General features: G+C 46.5%; 1 protein-coding gene and 2 long non-coding RNA genes across 8 annotated transcripts in view; 1 reads left to right on the forward strand and 2 right to left on the reverse strand.

Annotated features, from left to right (window-relative positions):
- Positions 1 to 1,539: 1,539 nt before the first annotated feature.
- Positions 1,540 to 19,581, reverse strand: LOC125961753 (uncharacterized). 2 transcript variants are annotated; one of them, XR_007472732.1, is made up of 4 exons: positions 19,471 to 19,581; positions 10,594 to 11,562; positions 2,971 to 4,403; positions 1,540 to 1,819 (listed from the first exon to the last, which is right to left on the reverse strand). It is a non-coding gene; the product is annotated as an uncharacterized LOC125961753 (long non-coding RNA). The 2 variants fall into 2 exon arrangements; XR_007472731.1 differs by lacking the exon at positions 1,540 to 1,819 and having other exon boundaries at positions 1,826 to 4,403.
- On the reverse strand, positions 6,731 to 10,587 carry LOC125961754 (uncharacterized). The gene is made up of 2 exons (XR_007472733.1): positions 10,180 to 10,587; positions 6,731 to 9,588 (listed from the first exon to the last, which is right to left on the reverse strand). It is a non-coding gene; the product is annotated as an uncharacterized LOC125961754 (long non-coding RNA).
- Positions 18,351 to 20,505, forward strand: part of CAPZB (capping actin protein of muscle Z-line subunit beta) — a 136,176-nt gene continuing 134,021 nt past the window's right edge. For 2 of the 5 annotated variants that reach the window (XM_033433122.2, XM_004272477.4), the window contains exon 1: positions 18,634 to 18,791. In XM_033433122.2, coding sequence (XP_033289013.1) covers positions 18,789 to 18,791 — 3 coding nt within the window. In that variant the 5' untranslated portion in view covers positions 18,634 to 18,788. Of the gene's footprint in view, positions 18,384 to 18,633; positions 18,792 to 19,530; positions 20,058 to 20,505 lie in introns of those variants that run through there. The other 3 variants (XM_049700611.1, XM_004272475.3, XM_033433119.2) reach the window with 3 other exon arrangements.

Consider the following 20,505-nt stretch of genomic DNA (forward strand, 5'->3'; position numbering starts at 1 on the left):
TGGAGTTAAAGTAGTGAATGCCGTTGTTTCTGTGTGCTCCATCCTTTTCTCTATTTGGCGACTGCCTTTTCTTGATCTTACATGGTTCTCATAGAACCATCAGCCACTGCCCCTGTTGGCACAGTGGTGGACAGTGACTTAGGCGTGGCCAATCTTTTCTTCCAATGTGATTGGTCCTGGGATAGGCTGGTTACCCAAGCAGGCCAATCAGATCCTTCTATGAGATTTGGAACCTCCCCACCATGAGGCATGTTGGTGTAATAGAAAGAGCATGAGCTTTGGTGTCTGAAGGCGTGGATCCTGTCATGAAGTCAGGCAAGTTTCTTTACTTTTTTGAGCCCTCAATATCTTCATCTTTGTAATATGATGGAATAAAACTGACCTCACAGGGTTGTGACGATTAACGGAGATAAAATGCACACAGTGCTTGGCATATAGTGGACATCAATAAATGGCTCCCGTTGCTAGCATTCATGGTAAAAACAAGACTCTAATTAACCTTCCCCATTCACCCACCCTGCCTAATCAGTCTATACACTCCGTGAAGCACTTTGAATTAACTGTAATTGGGAGGTCCTACCTTTTAGTCGGGAGGCATCGTCTTTAATTTTCCCTGACCCTTGAGCTCCCTGGAGTGTAGAAATGGGATGAGAGAGTAAAATCTTAGGATGGAAAAGTCATTGTCTTGTCAATCCACTGATAACAAGTGGCTGGGAAATCTTTCTCCTAGAGTTCAAGAAATGGTCTTCAGGGGCTTCCCTGGTGGCGCAGTGGTTAATCCGCCTGCCAATGCAGGGGACATGGGTTCGAGCCCTGGTCAGGGAAGATCCCACATGCCACGGAGCAACTAAGCCCATGTGCCACAACTACTGAGCCTGCGCTCTAGAGCCTGCGTGACACAACTACTGAAGCCCACGTGCTACAACTCCTAAAGCACGCACACCTAGAGCCCGTGCTCTGCAACAAGAGAAGCCACCGCAATGAGAAATGAGAAGCTCGCGCACCGCAGCGAAGCGTAGCCCCTTCTAGCTGCAGTTAGAGAAAGTCCACCCGCAGCAATGAAGACTCATGCAGCCAAAAATAAATTAATTGATTAATTAAAAAAAAAAAAGAAATGGTCTTCAGTCTAGATGCTGGAGCAGTGCTGTCTAATAGAACTTTCTGCTATGATAGGAACATTCTATATCTGTGCTGTCCATTACAATAACCACTAGCTGCATGCGGCTATTGACCACTTGGAATATGGTCAGTGAGACTGAAGAGCTCAATTATGTATTTATTTAATTAATTTAAATTTAAATATCCACATGTGGCAATGGCTACTACATTGAACAGAGCAGCTCTAGACCAAAGCACGGCATTGGCAAACACAGATGTGTGTGAGGATAATACCCAGTGCTTGCTTGGCCAGGAACATGTGCAGGAAGAGCTACAATTTATAAGTGGCAGGGGACAGGGGGACTCCAGGATTGGAGCAGTTGGTAAAGGAAAGTCATCTCTCTAGTTAGCAATTTAAAACAATGTATTCTGAAACCTAGAGATTATCATACCAAGTGAAGTAAGTCAGAGAAAGACAAATATCACATGATATCACTTATATGTAGAATCTAAAAAAAAAAAGATACAAAGGAACTTATTTACAAACCAGAAATAGACTACAGACATAGACAACAAATTTATGATTAGCAAAGGGGAAAGGAGGGGAAGGGATAAGTTAAGGATTTGGGATTAACAGATACATACTTCTATACATAAAATAAATAAACAACAAGGACCTACTATACAGCACAGGGAACTATATTCAATATCTTGTAATAACCTATAATGGAAAAGAATATAAAAAAGAATATATATGTATACATATATATATATATAACTGAATCACTTTGCTGTACATCTGAAACATTGAAAATCAAGTATAGTTCAATGAAAAAAAAACAATGCATGCTGGTGTATGTGCTCTATTGCAAAGCTACAGAACTTCAGAGAAGACTGTCTTAGAATATTTTTTTAATTTGTAAATTGCAAAGTAATTTAACCACATTACAGAAAGATTAGTAACCAGAGGGGGGAAATCCCTCTAAATTCTACCCCACAGTTGTGATTATATTTATATATTTCCTTTCAGTCTTTTGCACATGCTTGTTTATACTTCACATGCTCATTTATGTAGTGGACAAACATTTAAAATTAAAACCTCCATGGATATACATTTTGTATCCTACATTTTCCATTTATCACAAGTATTTTTCTGTGTCATCATATTCTGTGTGTAATTTTCAATAACTGCAAAATATTCTACAGGTTACACCCACTCTATATACTTCATATAACCATCCACTGATTTTTGTATTTTTTAGGATGTTTCCAATTTTCTTCAGAGGGTTGGTGGGACAGGTGTCCTAAGGCACATTAACTCCCCGCCCCTGCATATTTTGTGGAGCAGGGACATGAGCTTTGAAGGCAGGCAGACCTGGGTTTAAATCCTGGGCCTCCATCACTTAGTAGCTACATGACCTCTGAGAAGATTATTCATCTCCCTGAGCCTCAACATTTTCATCTATAAAATGGGAATAATAATATCTGCCTTTCAGGTTGTTGTCCGGTATTTGTAAATTGCCTCCCACACTGCCCGGAATCTAGGAGATGTTCATGAATTATAGCACTATTATAAATATTTTTAGATTATAATTTTTTTTAGAAAGTTCAATTACTAGTAGTGTTTATAATCTAGTCAGTGTTCTGAGGACCTCTCGATTGCAAGAAATTTCCTGATTTATGCTAATGAGTCTCGTGGCCCATCCCACCTGCTTGGACCAGAATCCCTGTCAACTTAGACGCTGGGATGTGGAGGGTCCCTAAGGCTTAGAGAAATGCGGGCTATGGGGAGACTCGGGAGAGGCACTGGGGGAAGCTGCAGAATGGGCTGGAGAGGTGGGCAGGAGGGGGATTCGCCTTTCACCTACTAACCAAATGCACAAGCTTCCCCTTTGGCTTTTGCTTCTCTCCAAAGCTCTTCTTTTCCCACAGAGATGGGTGACGTGCTGAAAATGGGGAACATCGAAGTGAGGGCGGAGGAGGAAATAAGAGGATTTACGAGATGTGCTTTCCTGCCAGAGCTGGCCGCCCCGGGGTGACAGGTAAGGCACTATATTTGGAATTCTGTCCCTCTCGGGACTTCTAGTCCTGCCTGAGCTACCGTGAGCAAATTCCTAAGCCTCTGCGAGTTGGGCTTTCCTTGTTGATTAAATGGGGATGAGAATAATAATGTCCACACGGAACTGAGATGTTCCAATAAGAAAGAAACAATAGTGCCCAGTCCTCAAGCATGGAGCACCTGCAAAGTACCAGGTGCCAGGTGGGGCGATTCATACCCATCACTTCTTTCACCAGTCACAACAGTCCCCAAAGGCCGGTGTTGTTATTTCCACTTTACAAGGAGGAAATCAGGGCTCTGAAAGGTGAAGGCCCACGCTCACCCCAGTGCACCTCCCTGCTTTGTAAACTGTAAGGCCCTGGACGGTTGTAATCTGTTGTTATGACCCTCTAGAGGTCTTCTTAGCTCATTCCCTGGAGAGTTTTGCTAGAAAGTTCTTCTAGAGGATTGCAGAGTACATTGAAGAAACTGATTTGACATGTATATGTTGAGCGCCTACTGTGTGTTAGGCATTGTTGTGGAGACTCAGCAGTGAATGCCATGGATAAATTATTCTACAAGAGCATACATTTTTGTGTGAGAAGGCTGATGGATTAAAAAACAAACACGTTAACACACCATTGTAAAGCAATTATACTCCAATAAAGATGTTAAAAAAAAAAAAAAAACAAGTAGGGAATTCCCTGGTTGTCCAGTGGTTAGGGTCCTGCGCTTCCACTGCAGGGGCACCGGTTCGATCCCTGGTCGGGGAACTAAGATCCCGCATGCCGCGTGTCACAGCCAAACAAACAAACAAGTGTATAATATGCCCTGTGATGATAAGTTCTGGGAAGAAAAATAAAACAGAAGGGTGATTTTATGTCCAATGGTCAGAGAAGGCTCTGTGATGACAGCTGTGTTCACCACTCAGATATTAGCATCTACAGGGTGTCATCTCCATAAGGACAGAGCCCTGGGATCTTGTTTGTCCCTGTAGCCCCAGTTCCCAGAAGAAGTCCTGGTTCCCCATAGGTGGTGAATAAATATTGATTGAATGAGTGAATAAACAAACAGCCATCATCTCAGACCTGCTGGAGAAATGTCCACGGCAGGGTAGGCGCGGGGTTTTGGATTCAGTTCCTATCAGCTGACGCTTATGGAGAACCTTCTGTGTGCCAGGCATTGTTCCAGCCTCCGTGGCGACAGAACAACCCTTTCCTTCGAAGATCTTCGCTAGAGATGCTGGGGGAGCTTGCGATCTAGGAGTCTAGAAGAGAAGGAAGTGAAAAGAATAAGGGGAGAGCAAGGGGTTAAGTGCAAAGAGTAAGAGTTTCAGGGTCAGGAAGGAGTTCAGCAAGTGTATTGACTGACTTTTTTTTTTTTAGTGCAAAAAATAGCTAGTTCTGCTTTTCGGACTGAGGCTGGCTGAGTCAGGGGTTCAAAGAAAAGAGCATGAGGATGGGAGTGGCAGTGGTCATCTGCAGCAGATGGTAATGCCCCAGAGACAGATTTGTGGACTTGAAGATGCTTCCCTCCACCCGCTCTGGCCCAGGGATCAAGGTCAGGGGCAGACAACCAAGCTCAGCTCCCTGGGGTCCCCATCCCAGCCTCTCAACCAGGCCAGCCCTTCCCGAGAACATCACCCTTGCTCCACCCTTGGACTCTACATCAGGCTCAGCAGAGTCTCAGAGGCCAAGGGTGTGAGAAGAATCATCCCAGCATCTGTTATGAACCATTATTTCCATTCCTTTGGCTGTGCTTTCCCCTGAGCCCCGAAGACACTAGGTCAGTGCTGCTTTCAGTCCAAACGTCTGACATGCCAGGCCTTTGTTCAGCCTCACAAAAGAAGGGGATGATTATTAAAAGAACAGACTTTGCATTCCATATTTACCCCAGATGACATTGCCTTGATCCCTAAAATAACTCCAGATCGCCTGGGTGGAACTTGCTCGTCCTTTTTCATCTTGCTATTTTGCAACTGTTTATGGAGACCATCACCATAGTGATATTATCAGAGCGGGTCAAATGAAACTCCAAACGCTTGGGCTGTTTTGGTTTTCCTTTGTACCTTGGAACATGACTTTTTCCCCCTAGAGCAGCTCTTTCATTTCTTTTAAGCACTTTTCTTGGCTCCAGGTCAGCAGCAGCGCTTTCTAACTGATTCCCATCAGTTAAAACCACAGAGGTGGTCCACGCTGAGATGAGGGATGGAAGTACTTGGGCTGAGTTTCCAAACTGGAAACCATATTTACCAGAAATCTCCTTTCTGTCAGATAAAACTTGGGTCAAAGTTTCAGAGTGTTGAAAGAGGCACTAAATAAACTAAAAATCTAAAGAACCTTCAGTGTTTGGTCCAAGGAACACGGCTATAGAGTTCAACAAATAAACACAGCTGGCGTGGGGAGAGCCTTTAGCAAATACTTATCTTCTTGATTATTTTTTTCATAACCATCATCTTGGCCAACAGCCTTTATTGTAGCATTCTCATACACTGCTGGTGGGAGTGTGAATTTGTAGGACTTTTCTAATAGAAAACTTGGCAATGGTTAGGAAAAGCCTGGATAGTGTGCTTTTTCTGTGAAGCAAACTTCTACTTGTGGGTTCTAAGAAAATAATTAGGGATGTGAGCAGAGGAATACATATGAAGACGTTTGTTGCTAATAATGGTGGAAGAATGGAAATAACCAAACTGTACAATACAAAGGGATTGCTTTAAAAAAAATCACCATCTATCCATACGATGGATACTAAACTAGAATTACAAATTGTGCCACGGGAGAATCTTTATTACATGTAAAACATTCATGATATGTTCTCAGATAGGAAAAAAGCAGATAACAAAAATGTGCATGCAGTATGATCCCATTTTTGTAAAACATGTATGTATATGGAAAGGAAAAAGATTAGAAGGATAGGTTCTAAAAAGATGGCAGTGATTATTCCTTGGATAATTTTCTGGTTTTGGTGTTGTATCTATAATTTTTACAACGAGCATGTATTTCCGTAGTCAGATGTTTAAAAAGCTATTTTAAAGAAGAATAAGCCACAGTGCCTTTAAAATCACCTCTGGGGACTTCCCTGGTGCTCCGGTGGTTAAGACTCCATACTCCCAATGCAGGGGGCCTGGGTTCCATCCCTGGTCGGGGACCTAGATCCTGCACGCGGCAATGAAGATCCCCCGCGTGCCGCAACGAAGACCCGGCACAGCCAAGTAAATAAATAAATAAATATTTACATATTCAAAATCACCTCTGATGGATTTTGTGGGCAGAAACAGACTCCTATTCCAGGAGCCTCCCTACATAAAGCTCGTAAGATAGAAAGTGCTCAATGATCTCTTATTGTGGTTGAAGATAACGAATGAATTGTATGGTACCTGGGACCGATAAATATTTAGCAACCATGGGTTTTCTGCCTATTTAGAGTTTAAGGTCAAAAATATACAAGGCTGACAAAACCAGGCATAAAACACACACACAATGTAGTAAGACCGGCAAATGCATTTACAAAATACCAAGAATCGTCTGATGTTCCGTAGTAGCAGTGAGGATTGTTGGGGGCAGGGGAGGGGACCATCCATAAAATCAAAGAGCACACGATATGCCACCAATTTATTGCCTGTCTTATTTAAACCTCATGACAATTGTACGTGGTAGGTAACATACACCCATTTTACAGATGTGGAAACTAGAATATGGAGGTTCAGTCCCCTGCTCTCTCACCATTGCAGAGAGATAGAAGATGCAATTATTCAGCTAGAAGAGATGTGGAGCCCAGCTTATGACTGGAATGGTTGGGACAGGAAGGAAGGAGGAAAAGGAGAAGGAAGACCTATATACCTCTATGGCATGGTCCCCAAAGTCTTTTACCAGACTGGTAAACATTTAGGTTGCAGGCTGGAGAAAATAATAATTTTAGCTACCCTCCTTTAAGTACCTGGGCACGATGTCAATATAAAAATGAGGATTACAGGATGTCATTGTATCCAACCTCACTGGCCTGTGGGAAGTGGTAGACGTGCTGCAGGAATATGTAGCACAAATATGCCAGGGAGCAAATTACACAGAATCCTAGAGTCTGTCATCATTATGACCATCACTCAAAACATCTAAACACCTCTTTGTTTGGGGTAATGTGAAGAAGTGAAAAAGGACAGGCTTTTTGCATCAGACAGAACTCCATTCAAATCCTGGCTCACCTTTCTGTAGTGATGTGACATTTGTCCATCTTCACTGGCTCTACCTTGAGGTACCTGTGGAACCTTAACACATTTATGGAAATCCTGCTTAAACATTATCATCCCAATCATTTCCTGCTATGTTGGAAGCTATCATGGGTAGCTTTTTAGACTTGTATTAGTCAGGGGGAGTGCTAGCTGCTGAAACAACCTTCAGTGCTTAGTGGCTTACAGCAAAGGTTTATTTTCCCCCTAAGACCCAGTCTGACTGGATGTTTTCAGTAGACTCTCCTGAATGGAATACAGGCTTCCTCCATCTTGGAGCCTCTGCATTCGGCTGGCTGATGAACAAAGAGAGAGGGAGAGTACGGCGTAGGTCCCAAGGGGCATTTGATGGTCATACCTGGAGGTGGCCCATTTCACTTCCTCCCACATTCCATTCGTCAAAGCCCCGTCACATGACCACAACCTAACTCAAGGGAGGCTAGGAAATGTAGACAGTGCTTGTGCCCAGGAAGAGGAAATGGAAAAGGTGACCCTGTAGCCTGGCAGGGCTACATACCTGTCACAATCACGAGTAGTGTGGGGCAGAGAACAAAAGGTCATCAAGATAAAGCCTAACAGAACTGCCATGCCAGTTGTCCAGGCAATGGTGCCTGACAGAGAGATATCTTTGGTGATCAGAGTTTTCTCATATAGGTTTTAAACTGGGCCAGATCTTACAGGATCTTAGACCAAGTATGTCTGATCCTATCTGGCAGTTTTAAGCTATAAAGAAGGTAGCACAATGAATATTAGAAATGGGTCCCATCACCACTGGCATTGCTGAATCACCCTGTCCCACCATGCCCTGCACTTTTCCGCTTTGCATTTGGCTCTCAGTGTGCTTACCTTTAGACTTGGTGGTTCATTTTCTCCACTTAGTCACTTTACCTACCAGACTGAACACTAGCCGTCACTTCTCTGCCTTTGGCCTTTGCTTTCCTTTCTGGCCAAAATATGGAGCCTTTCTGACTACAGGGGCATTGATTGCCTTAGATAAATAGGTCACCATGTCTAGCCTGGTCTGAGGCATTAACAACCTCAACAAGGTCCTCGTATGCTCTGCACTCCAATGGTTCACTTGAACAAAAAATAAAGCTGAATGAAAATAAAAACAAAAATAAACAAATGGGTATTTCTCCAAAGAAGACACACAGATGGCCAAAAAGCACATGAAAACATGCTCAACATCACCAACTAGAGAAACTTCAATCAAAACTACAATGAGGTATCACCTCACACAGGTCAGAATGGCCATGATTAAAAAACCTACAAACAGTAAATGCTGGAGAGGGTGTGGAGAAAAGGGAACCCTCCTACACTGTTGGTGGGAATGTAAATTGGTACAGCCAGTATGGAGAACAGTATGGAGGTTCCTTAAAAAACTAAAAATAGAGCTACCATATAACCCAGCAATCCCACTACTGGGCATATACCCAGAGAAAACCATAATTCAAAAAGACACATGCACCCCAATGTTCACTGCAGCACTATTTACAATAGCCAGGACATGGAAGCAACCTAAATGCCCATTGACAGATGAATGGATAAAGAAGATGTGGTACATATATACAATGGAATATTACTCAGCCATAAAAAGAATGAAATTGGGTCATTTGTAGAGACGTGGATGGATCTAGAGACTGTCATACAGAGTGAAGTAAGTCAGAGAAAAACAAATATCGTATATTAACACACATATGTGGAACCTAGAAAAATGGTACAGATGAACCGGTTTGCAGGGCAGAAACAGAGACACAGATGCAGAGAACAATGGGCTTCATTCATAGGGCACCATATTCCAGCTCTGTTCTAATTGCTTGTGATATGACTCATGGTCCCTGCCTCAAGGAGCCCAGAGAGCAGTAGGGGCAAATTACAAGTGAAAAGGTGTACCTAGTACAGCATTTCCACGGGAACACAAAGAAAGAAGCCCCAAACTCAGCTTTTGAGGGGACAGGCAGAAAATACTGCATGAAGGAGGAAGTGACCATTCTTCTGAGTCTGAAGGGTTAGCTTTAGATGCATTGTAGAGGTCATCCCAAGCCTAGTGGGCAGCTGGCCGGCCAGCTTAATAAATTAAATATGAATTCTCCCAAATATGCATATTAGAGCTCCAACAGCTGGCCCACATTTGAGAAGCTTTTCTCTAACTCTGAGCAAGACCTCGCAGATGGTCAGGATACAAATACTTCTAGTCCAGCAGAAGGCAGCTGTGAGTTCTCCCAGGTACCTATTAGAAAAGCAAAAACAGGACTTCCCTGGTGGTGCAGTCGTTAAGAATCCATCTGCCAATGCAAGGGACATGGATTTGAACCTTGGTCTGGGAAGATCCCACATGCCACGGAGCAACTAAGCCCGTGTGCCACAACTACTGAGCCTGCGCTCTAGAGCCTGCGAGCCACAACGACTGAAGCCCACGCGCCTAGAGCCTGCGCTCCGCAACAAGAGAATCCACCGCAATGAGAAGCCCGCGCACCGCAACGAAGAGTAGCCCCCACTCGCCGCAACTAGAGATAGCCCGTGCACAGCAACGAAGACCCAATGCAACCAAAACTAAAAATAATTAAAAAAAAAAAAAGCAAAAACAAAAGCCCCGAGAGGATGATGTCTAACCTCAGACAAAGCATCCCCTTGGCACTGATGACTTTGGAGTGTGTTTTTGTTTGTTTTTTGAATTTTATTTATTTTATACAGCAGGTTCTTATTAATTATCCATTTTATACATATTAGTGTATATATGTCAATCCCAATCTCCCAATTCATCACACCACCGCCCTGCCACTTTCCCCTCTTGGTGTCCATACGTTTGTTCTCTACATACGTGTCTCTATGGGGTATGTTTAAAAGAAGTGGAGTGCTAGTGGTCTGATTCTCTCCACCTTCTTGCTACGTGTTCTTTCAGGATGCTGCGGGTGGGAAAAGTTGATCTTAGTGGTCTAGCTGAGGCTGCCTCCTCTGTAAACCACACAGTGTTCTGTCTACAGAGGAAATCAGCATTTTGTGTGCCTGTACTCAGTCCTGCTTAGGGTTCTAATGATGAGAAATTTCTGAGACCCAAAAGGAGCCCGTTTTGATCATTTGCATGAGCTTACCCAGAATGCATGCCTGTAGCGACCATCTGGGTTTTTTTCCTGCTCTTCAGCATCCCTTTCTCCTTCTTTTGTGAATAGTACCCTGATTCCCCTCCCCATTACGTGGGAAATAGTTCTCCTCCCCCATTACAGGGTCCCCATACCTGCGAGCTCCAGGGGTGGGGACGTGACTGAGGCCTGCTGGTAACTGAGGCCGTGAGCGTGGATGAGATTGTCTAAGGAGAAGCTGCGAAGTCAGAGGAGGAGAGAACCCCATCATTTAGGGGTTGCGTAGAAGAGGATGTCTGCAAAGAACGGAGAAGGAGCAGTCAGAGAGGTAGGACTGAGACCAGGAGAGTCATGCAACGTCATGGAAGCCTGTGAACCAGAGTGCTTTAAGGAGGAAGAAGTGACCAATAGTGTCAAGTACTCCTGGGGAGTCAAAGGAGCTGAGGATTGAAACACGTCCATGCGCTTTTCGACATGGAGGTAGGGGTGACCTGAGGGTCATTTCTGTGGAGGAGGGATGGAACAGAAGGGGAAGTAGAAGTGGAGAGAGGAAATACTGACAATTCTGTAGCTGAGAAAGACAGGAGATAGGGTGGTGGGCTAGAGGGATCCACGTAGGCTTTTTCCTTCTTTCTCTTTCTTCCTTTTTTTTTTTTTTTAAACATATGAGACACTTATGCATGTTTAAAACCACAGTAATCATCTAGTTGAGAGGGAGTAATTCAACAATCTGGGGAGAGATGGGATAATTGAGGTGCTTGAAAAAAACAGAATCCCCGAGCGGGAATATTGTTTACTGCATTTCCCACATTTACCTGATGGACCATCCCTCTTCAGGCAGAGTTTAATTAGTGTTCTGCAGGGAGCACTGTGGCCCAAATTAGGTCAAGGGCCTATCCTCAAACCAAGGCCACACTTTGGCTTCAGTCAATCAGGATCCTGTCCTCAGAAGCTGGGGGTGGGCTCAACTCCACGCAAACTAAACATCTGAGAATGAGGAAGGGTTAAGTTGTAGAAAAGACCACTAACCCGGCTGAAGATGGGGAAGATGGAATTACCAGGCGACGTATCTTCCCTCCCGATACTCCTCCTAATGCAGATCCTTACACTGAATCCCACTAAAACTTTAGTATATGGAGGTAGAATGTTCAAGGGATATGGTCAATAAAATTAAAAAATGAAAAAAAGTAAATCAACTATACTTCAATAAAATTTTAAAAAACAGATATGGTTTAAACCCCTTGTCTGTAGAATTCAGTGTAGTGAGGGGTCAAAAGTTGGCTAATTCTAGGGTTCTTTCCTATCTCCAGAGACACAGTGAAACATCTAAAACCACTGTTAGTAATCTGAGAAGATCCCCACCTCAGCGAGCACGCTCTGGCCTGTTAAAATCAGAGGCGATTTAGGAGCTAAACAAGCCCCAGCCCCCTGGAATGACCGTGCATTTATTAAGCCAACATTTCCAGCTGTGGAGACTTAATTGAAGGAGGAAAGATAGAAACCATGTTGGGCAAATGTCTGGGTAATGCCCACTTTACGTGTCTTATATTAGCTGATGAGCATCACAAAAGATTCAGCATATGGTGGAAGGTTGATTGGAGCCTCCGAGGTCCTCAAGATTGCTTCTTCCTTCCTCGGGTGATGGTACTATTTGGTGCGGGACTTCTTCCCGCCCTGCCTCAATTCAGCAAACGCTCATGGGCACCTACTATGTGCAAGTTGCCATGCTGTGTGCTGCTATGTACTGTAGTAACATCGTCTTTTGCTGTTTACAAAGCACTTTCCTACATATGATCTCAATTTAGTGATTCTGAGAATTGACTTTGAGTCAGAAAGACCAAAGTGAGGATGGGTTCAACCACTTATGTTTTTTTAAAGGTTTTTATTTTTATTTTTTTTGGCTGAGCCATGAAGCTTGCAGGATCTTAGTTCCCTGACCAGGGATTGAACCCACGCCCTCGGCAGTGAAAGCACCGACTCCTAACCACTGGACCGCCAGGGAATTCCCTGTCCACTTATTATCTGTGTGAACTTAGGCAAGTCATTTATCTAAGCTTCAGCTTCCTCTTCTACAGAATGGTAATAATAGGAATTCCTAGTGCAAAGGACTGTTGGGAAAACTCAGTGAGAAAATACAAGAAAAGAGCTTAGCACATAGTAAGCACTCAATGGAAAGTTGCCATTACTTCATTATTCATTCTTGGTCCACTTATTCGCACAATAACCCTATGATGCAGATGCTATTATCTTATTTCACAGACCTTCACTGAACACCTATTATGTTCCAGGAGCTGAAGACCCACAGTGACCAAAACAGCATTTAGATGCAGGAAAGAAGGGACCCCAGAACTGAGTCCTCAGCAAAGGAAGCGGAGGCATCGAAGGGGACTCAGAGGAACCCTGAGTGCCAAGAGAGGTGTAACAAGGAGGAGAGCGGCCAACTGCAGTAATGTCAAGAGGTCAGGGACTTAGCTGGTGGTCAAGTGGCTAAGACTCCGTGCTCCCAGTGCAGGGGGCCCGGGTTCGATACCTGGTCGTCTAAGGTCCTGCATGCACAATTAAAGACCCCGCATGCGGCAATGAAGATCCCACGTGCCACAACTAAGACCTGGCACAGCTAAATAAATATTAAAAAAATAATAATAGCAAGAGGCCAGCAGTAAGACAAGGCCCCGAAGTGACCACTGGCTTCTGCAACATGGAGTTTCCAAATCAACAAGTGGAGGCAGAAACTCGAGCCAGACTGATTTAAGGAGAAACTGGAGTTGATGTGGAAACAGCCACTGCAGAGAACTCACGAGGTTTTGATGCTAAGGGGAGCAAATAAATGGGGAAGGTGGCTGGAGGGAGATGTGGGATCAAAGAGCTTTTTGTTGTTAAAAATATTTTTTTAGAATATTGGGGCTTTTTTTCTTTTTTTTTTTTGTGGTATGCGGGCCTCTCACTGCTGTGGCCTCTCCCGTTGCGGAGCACAGGCTCCGGACGCGCAGGCTCAGCGGCCATGGCTCACGGGCCCAGCCGCTCCGCGGCATGTGGGATCTTCCCGGACCGGGGCACGAACCCGTATCCCCTGCATCGGCAGGCGGACTCTCAACCACTGCGCCACCAGGGAAGCCCTGGGGCATTTTTTAAAGCAGGTGGGAATGATCCAGGATAGGGGGAGAAATGAGTGACTAAGGAAGGGAATCCAGAGTAAGGAACTAGAAGTATATTCAATAGCCTGTGATGAACCATAATGGAAAAGAATGTATATGTATGTACAATGAAGTCACTTTGTTGTACAGCAGAAATTAACACAACATTGAAAACCACCTATATGTAAATAAAATAAAATTTTAAAAAAGCACAGAGAACTATATTCAGTATCTTATAATAACCTATAATGGAAAAGAATTGAAAAAAGGCATATATATACGTATAAGTGAATCACTTTGCTGTACCTCTGAAACTAACACAATATTGTAAACCAACGATACTTCAATTCAAAAAAAGCAAGCAGGGAAGGCAGAAAACCTGGGCAAGATGCAGATATTTGGTAGAGGAGAGGGTTCCTGTCTGACTCTATCATGTCTGTGAACTATGAGGCAAGCTCATCTGCTTAGAGTGAAGGATGAGAAGGGGACAAAGGAAGAAGACTGAAAAATCATCCTTGTAGGGTGTGGGGAATTGAATACAGCAGGAAAATACAGTAGGAAGGCTAGGCAGGACTGGGGATTCAGTTGAAATTCATGGACATCAACTTAAAGTGACATCTGCCAGTTTTAATTTTCCAGCAATATTCAGATATTCTGATACAGGTAAAGAGTAGGGGAAGAGCTGGGTTTAACTAGAGCTGGGCAAGCTAGAAGAAAAGAGAGGGGCAAAGGGGTTATGGGGTTTTGCAAGGAAGTGAGTATATTGATGATGACTGAGTGGGTGAGGAGGGAAGTGAGTACCAGTGGGAAAATAAATGCAAAAACCTGGCAGAGTCAAAAGGTTTGCAGGTCTGGATGAGGTTGAAGAAATGCTTGTGTGTGATACTGCAGTAAAGATGTTAAAGTCAGATTTGAGATTTTGTGATTGTGTTTTCTGAGGTAGTGCAATTCCTGGTGAGAATGAGTCTGCTTTAAGACCATGGGAGTGGGTATTTGGGGGCAAGGGAACTCAATGGTGGGGAAGAAATCGGTGAGACGTCAATAAGATTTCTCATGAAAGGGAACCCTCCTACACTGTTGGTGGTAATGTAAATTGGTGCAGCCATTATGGAAAAAAGTATGGAGGTTCCTTCAAAAACTAAAACTAGAATTACCACATGATCCAGCCATCCCACTCCTGGGCATATATCCAAAGAAAACTGTGATTTGAAAAGATACATGCACCCCAATGTTCACAGCAGCACTATTCACAAAAGCCAAGACATGGAAGCAACATAAATGTCCATCGACAGATGAATGGATAAAGAAGATCTGGTACACACACACACACACACACACACACACACACACACACACACACACAGGAGTATTATTCAGCCATCAAAAAGAACAAGGGACTTCCCAGGCAGTCCAGTGGTTAAGACTCTGCACTTCCACTGCAGGGGGCTCGGGTTTGATCCCTGGTCGGGGAACTAAGATCTCACATGCTGTTGTGGCGCGGCCAAAAAAAGAGAACAAAATAATGTCATTTGCAGCAGCATGGATGGACCTAGAGATTATCCTACTAAGTGAAGTAAGTCAGACAGAGGAAGACAAATGCCATATGATGTCACTTGTATGTGGAATCTAAAATATGATACAAATGAACTTATTTACAATAGAAATAGACTCACAGAGAAAACAAACTCATGGTTACCAAAAGGGAAAGGGGTGCAGAGATAAACTAGGAGTTTGGGGTTAGCAGATAAAAACTACTATATATAAAATAAACAAAAAGGTCCTACTGTATAGCACAGGGAACTACATTCAATATCTTGTAATAAACTCTAATGAAAAAGAATACCTATGTGTATAACTAAATCACTTTGATGTGTATAACTAAATCACTTTGCTGTATACCAGAAACTAACACAACATTGTAAATCAACTATACTTCAATTAAAAATAAAGAAAAAAATAAGATATCTCATGGATTATGCTTACGGATGCTCAAGTCATAAAATAAGGTGCAGGAGGTGAGGTGGAGGTCAGTTCATGAGAAAAAGGAGGGGTGGCAGGTTGAAAAATATGATAGTATGAACTGCAAGGAGATTAGGTTTTGGAAAGAGGAAAGAAGAAACAGTACTAAAAATATTAATGGCGTTTGCCTCCTACCCACAGGCTCTCAAAGGCAGCTGTGTTTAATGCCACATGCCCCCATGTTCACAGCAACAGTTGACTGGTCAAGGGGTGGCATCTGACCTGTGGGCAGCCAAGCTGTGGGCTGGCCAGTGACCTGTCCAATGAGATGTCATCATTAAAGATGAGATAACTGGATTCTGTCTTGGGACTTGAACTATGAAACGCAAAAGAATCTGCCAGTTAATAGAATGAGCTGCTGCAGAGAATAAAGGAGGGACAAAAGTCACCAGGATGAATCCCATGCAGGCTGAAATGTTGAGGGAATAGGGCTATAAGAAAGCTGAGGATGCCAGACAGTCAAGAATGCAGCAGATGCATCAAAAGCAGCAGAAATGGGGATGTGTGAGAGAGATGGAGTAACCTGTCTCTGAGTTCTGGGTTGGCTCCTGAGTGCGCTTATTATGTGGGAACTTAATTTTTAAAGGTTTTTGAGGAGGGGAGCGACATAATCAGACCTGGGGTTATGAGTGTGGGCTCTGGTCCCAGACTGCCTGGCTTTGAAAAAAATTAGCTGTGTGATCTCAGGCAGGTTACTTAACCTCTCTGTGCCTCAGTTTCCTCATCTGTAAAATAGAAATAACAGCACTGCCCTCATAGGGGTGTAAGGAGGATTAAATGAGAAAATACAGGTAATGCATTTTGAATAGCAAGGCTTCCTTTCAATCTTATTTTCTTCAATTAAACAGTTCAAATGTCACTTCTTTCACAAAACTTTCCTTCATGCTTTTATCTCTTAGCTTCCAGGAGGGACACCACCTTCTCGTGGTCTTCCTCCCTCCTCCTAGGTCACTATTCCTTCTCAGGCTCCTTGCTGGTTCCTCTTTCTCTTCTTGACCTCTTCTCACTACGTTGATCTCCCAAGTGAGCTCACCTAGGTGTCTCGTGCTTTTAAGTACCTCAAAATATCATTTATTAGCTGACAGTTCTCATAAATTATCACCAACTCCAAACTTTCATATCTGATTACTTGACATCTCTATTTAAAAATCTCCAAAAGACATCTCAAACATAACTAGCCCCAAACTGACTGTTACCAGCTCCTGCCCCTACAATCTTCCACAGATCGATAAATGGCAAATCCTTCCAGTGCTGATGACGCTAAAATTCTTAGCATCATCCGACTCCTTTCTTCTTCTCATGCCCACTAAGCATCTGCGTCTCTCTGCTGTGTGACCTTGGTTTTACCTCCCTGGGCCTCTGAGGATTAAACGAGTTATTATTTGTAAAGTGCATAACAACATCCATCACATAGAAAGCCTCATATAAGTGCTTTTGAAATAAATAAAAAATGCCTTCAATACATAAAGAGCTTCCTAACGGCCCTAGTCCCCCTACAGTCCATTCAGAACACAGCAATCTCCTGATCCTTTGAAAGGCCAGGCCAGATCCTGTCACTGCTCTGCACCTCTTTGACCTCAGCTCCTGGGGCTCTCCCCTTGCTCAGTCTGGGCCAGTGCCTCCTTGTGCCACCAACACACCAGGGACTGTTCCCATCGGATCTTTGCCCCTGTTGTTCCTTGTGCCTCCCTCTGATCAAATGTTAGTTCTCTGCTGGCCCCACTTTGCTAATCTGCCTGCCCGTTCCCTCACTCTGATTTTTCCTCCCCATCTCTATTTTTACTTAGTAGCTGGTTGTCTCCCCTCCCCGAGTTCAAACTCTGCAACAACACGGATGGTCTTGTTCATTGCTCTATCCCTAGAGCCTAGAACAGTGCTTGGTACACAGTAGATGCTCAATAAATACTTACCAAGTGAAAATTCCAAAGTGCCACGCCCTTTTCTGAATTCCCGTAATACAGGTCTGAATCATTCTTGTGGTACTTACCTGTATCGTTTTTTATGCAGTTTACAATTTTATACAGTTTACAATCTTTATACAGTTTTTTAAATAGTTTACAATCTTTATACAGTTTACAATCCCCTCACGGGTGACCCGATTTGAATCTCACAAAAGAGAGAGAGAGAGCAAACTAGGGAAGGCAGTTATTATTAGCAGGGCCTCCTGCCTTCTAGACCAAGCTTAACAAATATTTGTTGAATGAAGAGAAAAAAAAATTTCTGAGTCACTCTGTGGAATGAGGCAGCCCCACTCGGCAGATGGGAGGATTCTCTGTAGCACATGTAAAAATACTCTTAATATCTAACATTTATTGCGCCGGTTTTTCTCATTTCTACCTGTGTGGTCCTCACAGCATTCCCGTAGCAGGTAGCTGTGAGAGCATCTTTATGTCCTGTCCTGTTCACCTCTGTTATCTTTGGTGCCTCAAACAAGGCCTGGTATGTGGTAGGTGCTCAGTGAGTGATGTGGGCCGAGGCTCCTTTTTTGGAGCTCGGGCCCAGGTGCAGCGACTTGCTCCAGGTCCCACGCGGAGCAAGTGGCAGCGCTGGGATTCCATCTCAGGTTCGCTCACTACTCTCTCTCTCCGGGATGGGCCTGCCCCGCGGGCCGCACCAGTTCCGGGTGCGCCGCAGGAGCGAGCGCGTGCACCGGGTGGGGCGGGGAGGGACTGACCCCTCCCAGCCCCAGCGCCTTCCGCATCCCCGCCCGGAGGCCGACGGGCACCGTCCCTGTGCCGCCCCGCGCTGCTGCACCCACAGGGCCGGGCGTTGGGTCTAGCAGCGGGTAGAAGGTACTCCCCCGGCCCGGACTCCTGCCTCCACCACTCAACCCAACCCCGCGCCCCGAACCCTGTGCCGGCCCACCCATCCTGCGGCCACCGCGCCCCCCCACCCCGCTCCACCCGCAGTCCCCGCCCCTCACTTCCCCGTTTCGGCGCTCCTCCCCCCGTGCCGCGCTCCATACTTGGCGATCGCTGCGGCCCTGCGTGCTCATTGGCCGAGAGCCGGCTGCGTGGGGGGCGGGCCCGGGCCGGGCCGGGGCGGGGAAGGAAGGTGGCGGCGGCCCGGCGCGGGAGGAGGGAGGTGCTGACCCGGATGTTCACTCCTGGGCACCCGGGGAAGTGGAAGCGCCGGGCCCTGCTGCGGGGGGGAGAGCCACAGACGCCGGGACCGGGACCGCCGCCGCCGCCGCCACAATGGTAAAGGCCCGACGTCCCCCTCCCCCAGGTCCGGGGGCCCCGCCGGAGCTCGCGTCCGCCTTCCCCCACCCACCCCCGGCCCGCGAAGGGTGGGTTCCCCCGGGTGGGGGAGGGGCGGGGTCCCGGAGCCCAGGTAGACACCATCCCTGCCCGCTCAGGAGGGGGCGGCCGGCCTGGGCGGCTTGGGTGGGCAGTGACCCTGCCTCCCGTTCCCAACCCCCGCCCTTGGCTCAAGCTGGGCTCCCACACTCCCCTTCTGGGGCCAGACTAGTCTCCCGCGTAGCCCAGGCTAGACCCTCCTGGACTGGTGGTCCAGGCCAGGCACCCCCTCCGGGGACCCAGGCGTAGTCCCCCTTTCTCCTCCCCATGGCCCGGGCTAGGTCCCCAGCCCCAGCCCCTACGGCCCAGGCTAGGCCGTCGTTTCTTCCTCCCAGGGTCCAGGCTAGGCCTCTGTCCCCCACCTATCCCCTTCTCCATGGCCTCAGTCCGGACCCCCGTTAGCCCCTTATCCATGGCTTCAACCTGCATTTGTTCCCCTGTTCTCCATGGCTTCAGCCTGAATCTTTTCTTCTCTTCATGGTCTTAAGTCTGGACCCCCCCCCCCTCCTCCGCCCCTGGCCCCCGCCTGGACGTCACTCCCTTCCCCCCACTCCCTGGTCCGTTTCCCAGGACTTCTCACCACTCTCGGCGTAGCCTGCGTCAGCCTCACTCTGTCCGGGGCTTTACCCTTCCTCCAGGGCCCCGCTCCCTGCCCTGCCCCTGACCCAGGTGGTCCCCTCCGCTCTACCTAGGGCGAACCTTCTTTGCCGCCCCTGGGAAGTGAGAGTAGCTCTCCAGCCCGGGTGGGGATGGGGGTCCCGAGGCTGTGCCTTTTCAAGTTGGAGCGGTGCCCCTTCTGGAAGGCCGTCTGGGAGCGAGCGAGGGCAGGGCGGGCATCTGTATGCCGGGAAGGCAGCGCGGCGCTCTGCGGGCGCTTCCCGCGGCCGCCGCCTGGGTGCCGCGGGGTGCGGTGCTGGCGGAGCGTCCTGCTGGGACCCGCGGCGCCGGGGCGTGTGCGAGAGCCGAGGGATGAGGATGGGGGAGCCGCGGGACGGGGATGAACGCACAATCGCCCTTGTGAGGCCGCTGCCGTTGGGAGGCCCCCGGGCCCCGAGGCCAACAGACGGCCCGGACACAATGTACCCCAGCAGGCGCAGCCTCCCTTTCCCCCTCAGCTGTCAGCTCGTGAGGGTTGGAACTGCTGTTAATGGAGATGCCTCGGATCAGGTGAGCCAGACTCCGAGGGAGAGCTCGCTCCACTCGTGCTGTTTGTTTTGGTAATGAAGGCAGGTACTCTGGCGGCGCTCTGACCGGCCCGAGGTTTCACCTAGGCCCCGACCAGTGAGTCCGCCCTCCCTCCACTTTGGAACCTTCTGCAGGGCAGGCCCAGCACCCAGGTTGGAAGAGCCCCAGGGCTTCTGCCTCACGTGGCCAAGGCATCTTTGAAGGGTGGACTGAGATTAAGGGTGGCCACCTGCTCCTCTGGCCCGGTGCTGGCAGGTGTTTGCATGTGGACTTTGGGCCCCAAAGAGTTTTGGGGCTCTAGGTTCCTTGTTTAAGGAAGGGATGTTGCTTCTGAACTAGGCTGACTAATTCAGAGTGGCTGAGTTTTTTCTTCATGCCTTCCTGTATGTTGATGAAAAGCGTGGCCATTGTTATTGGACTTCTCCGATAG

This window comes from Orcinus orca, chromosome 1, assembly GCF_937001465.1.
Source record: "Orcinus orca chromosome 1, mOrcOrc1.1, whole genome shotgun sequence".
NCBI lineage: Eukaryota > Metazoa > Chordata > Mammalia > Artiodactyla > Delphinidae > Orcinus > Orcinus orca.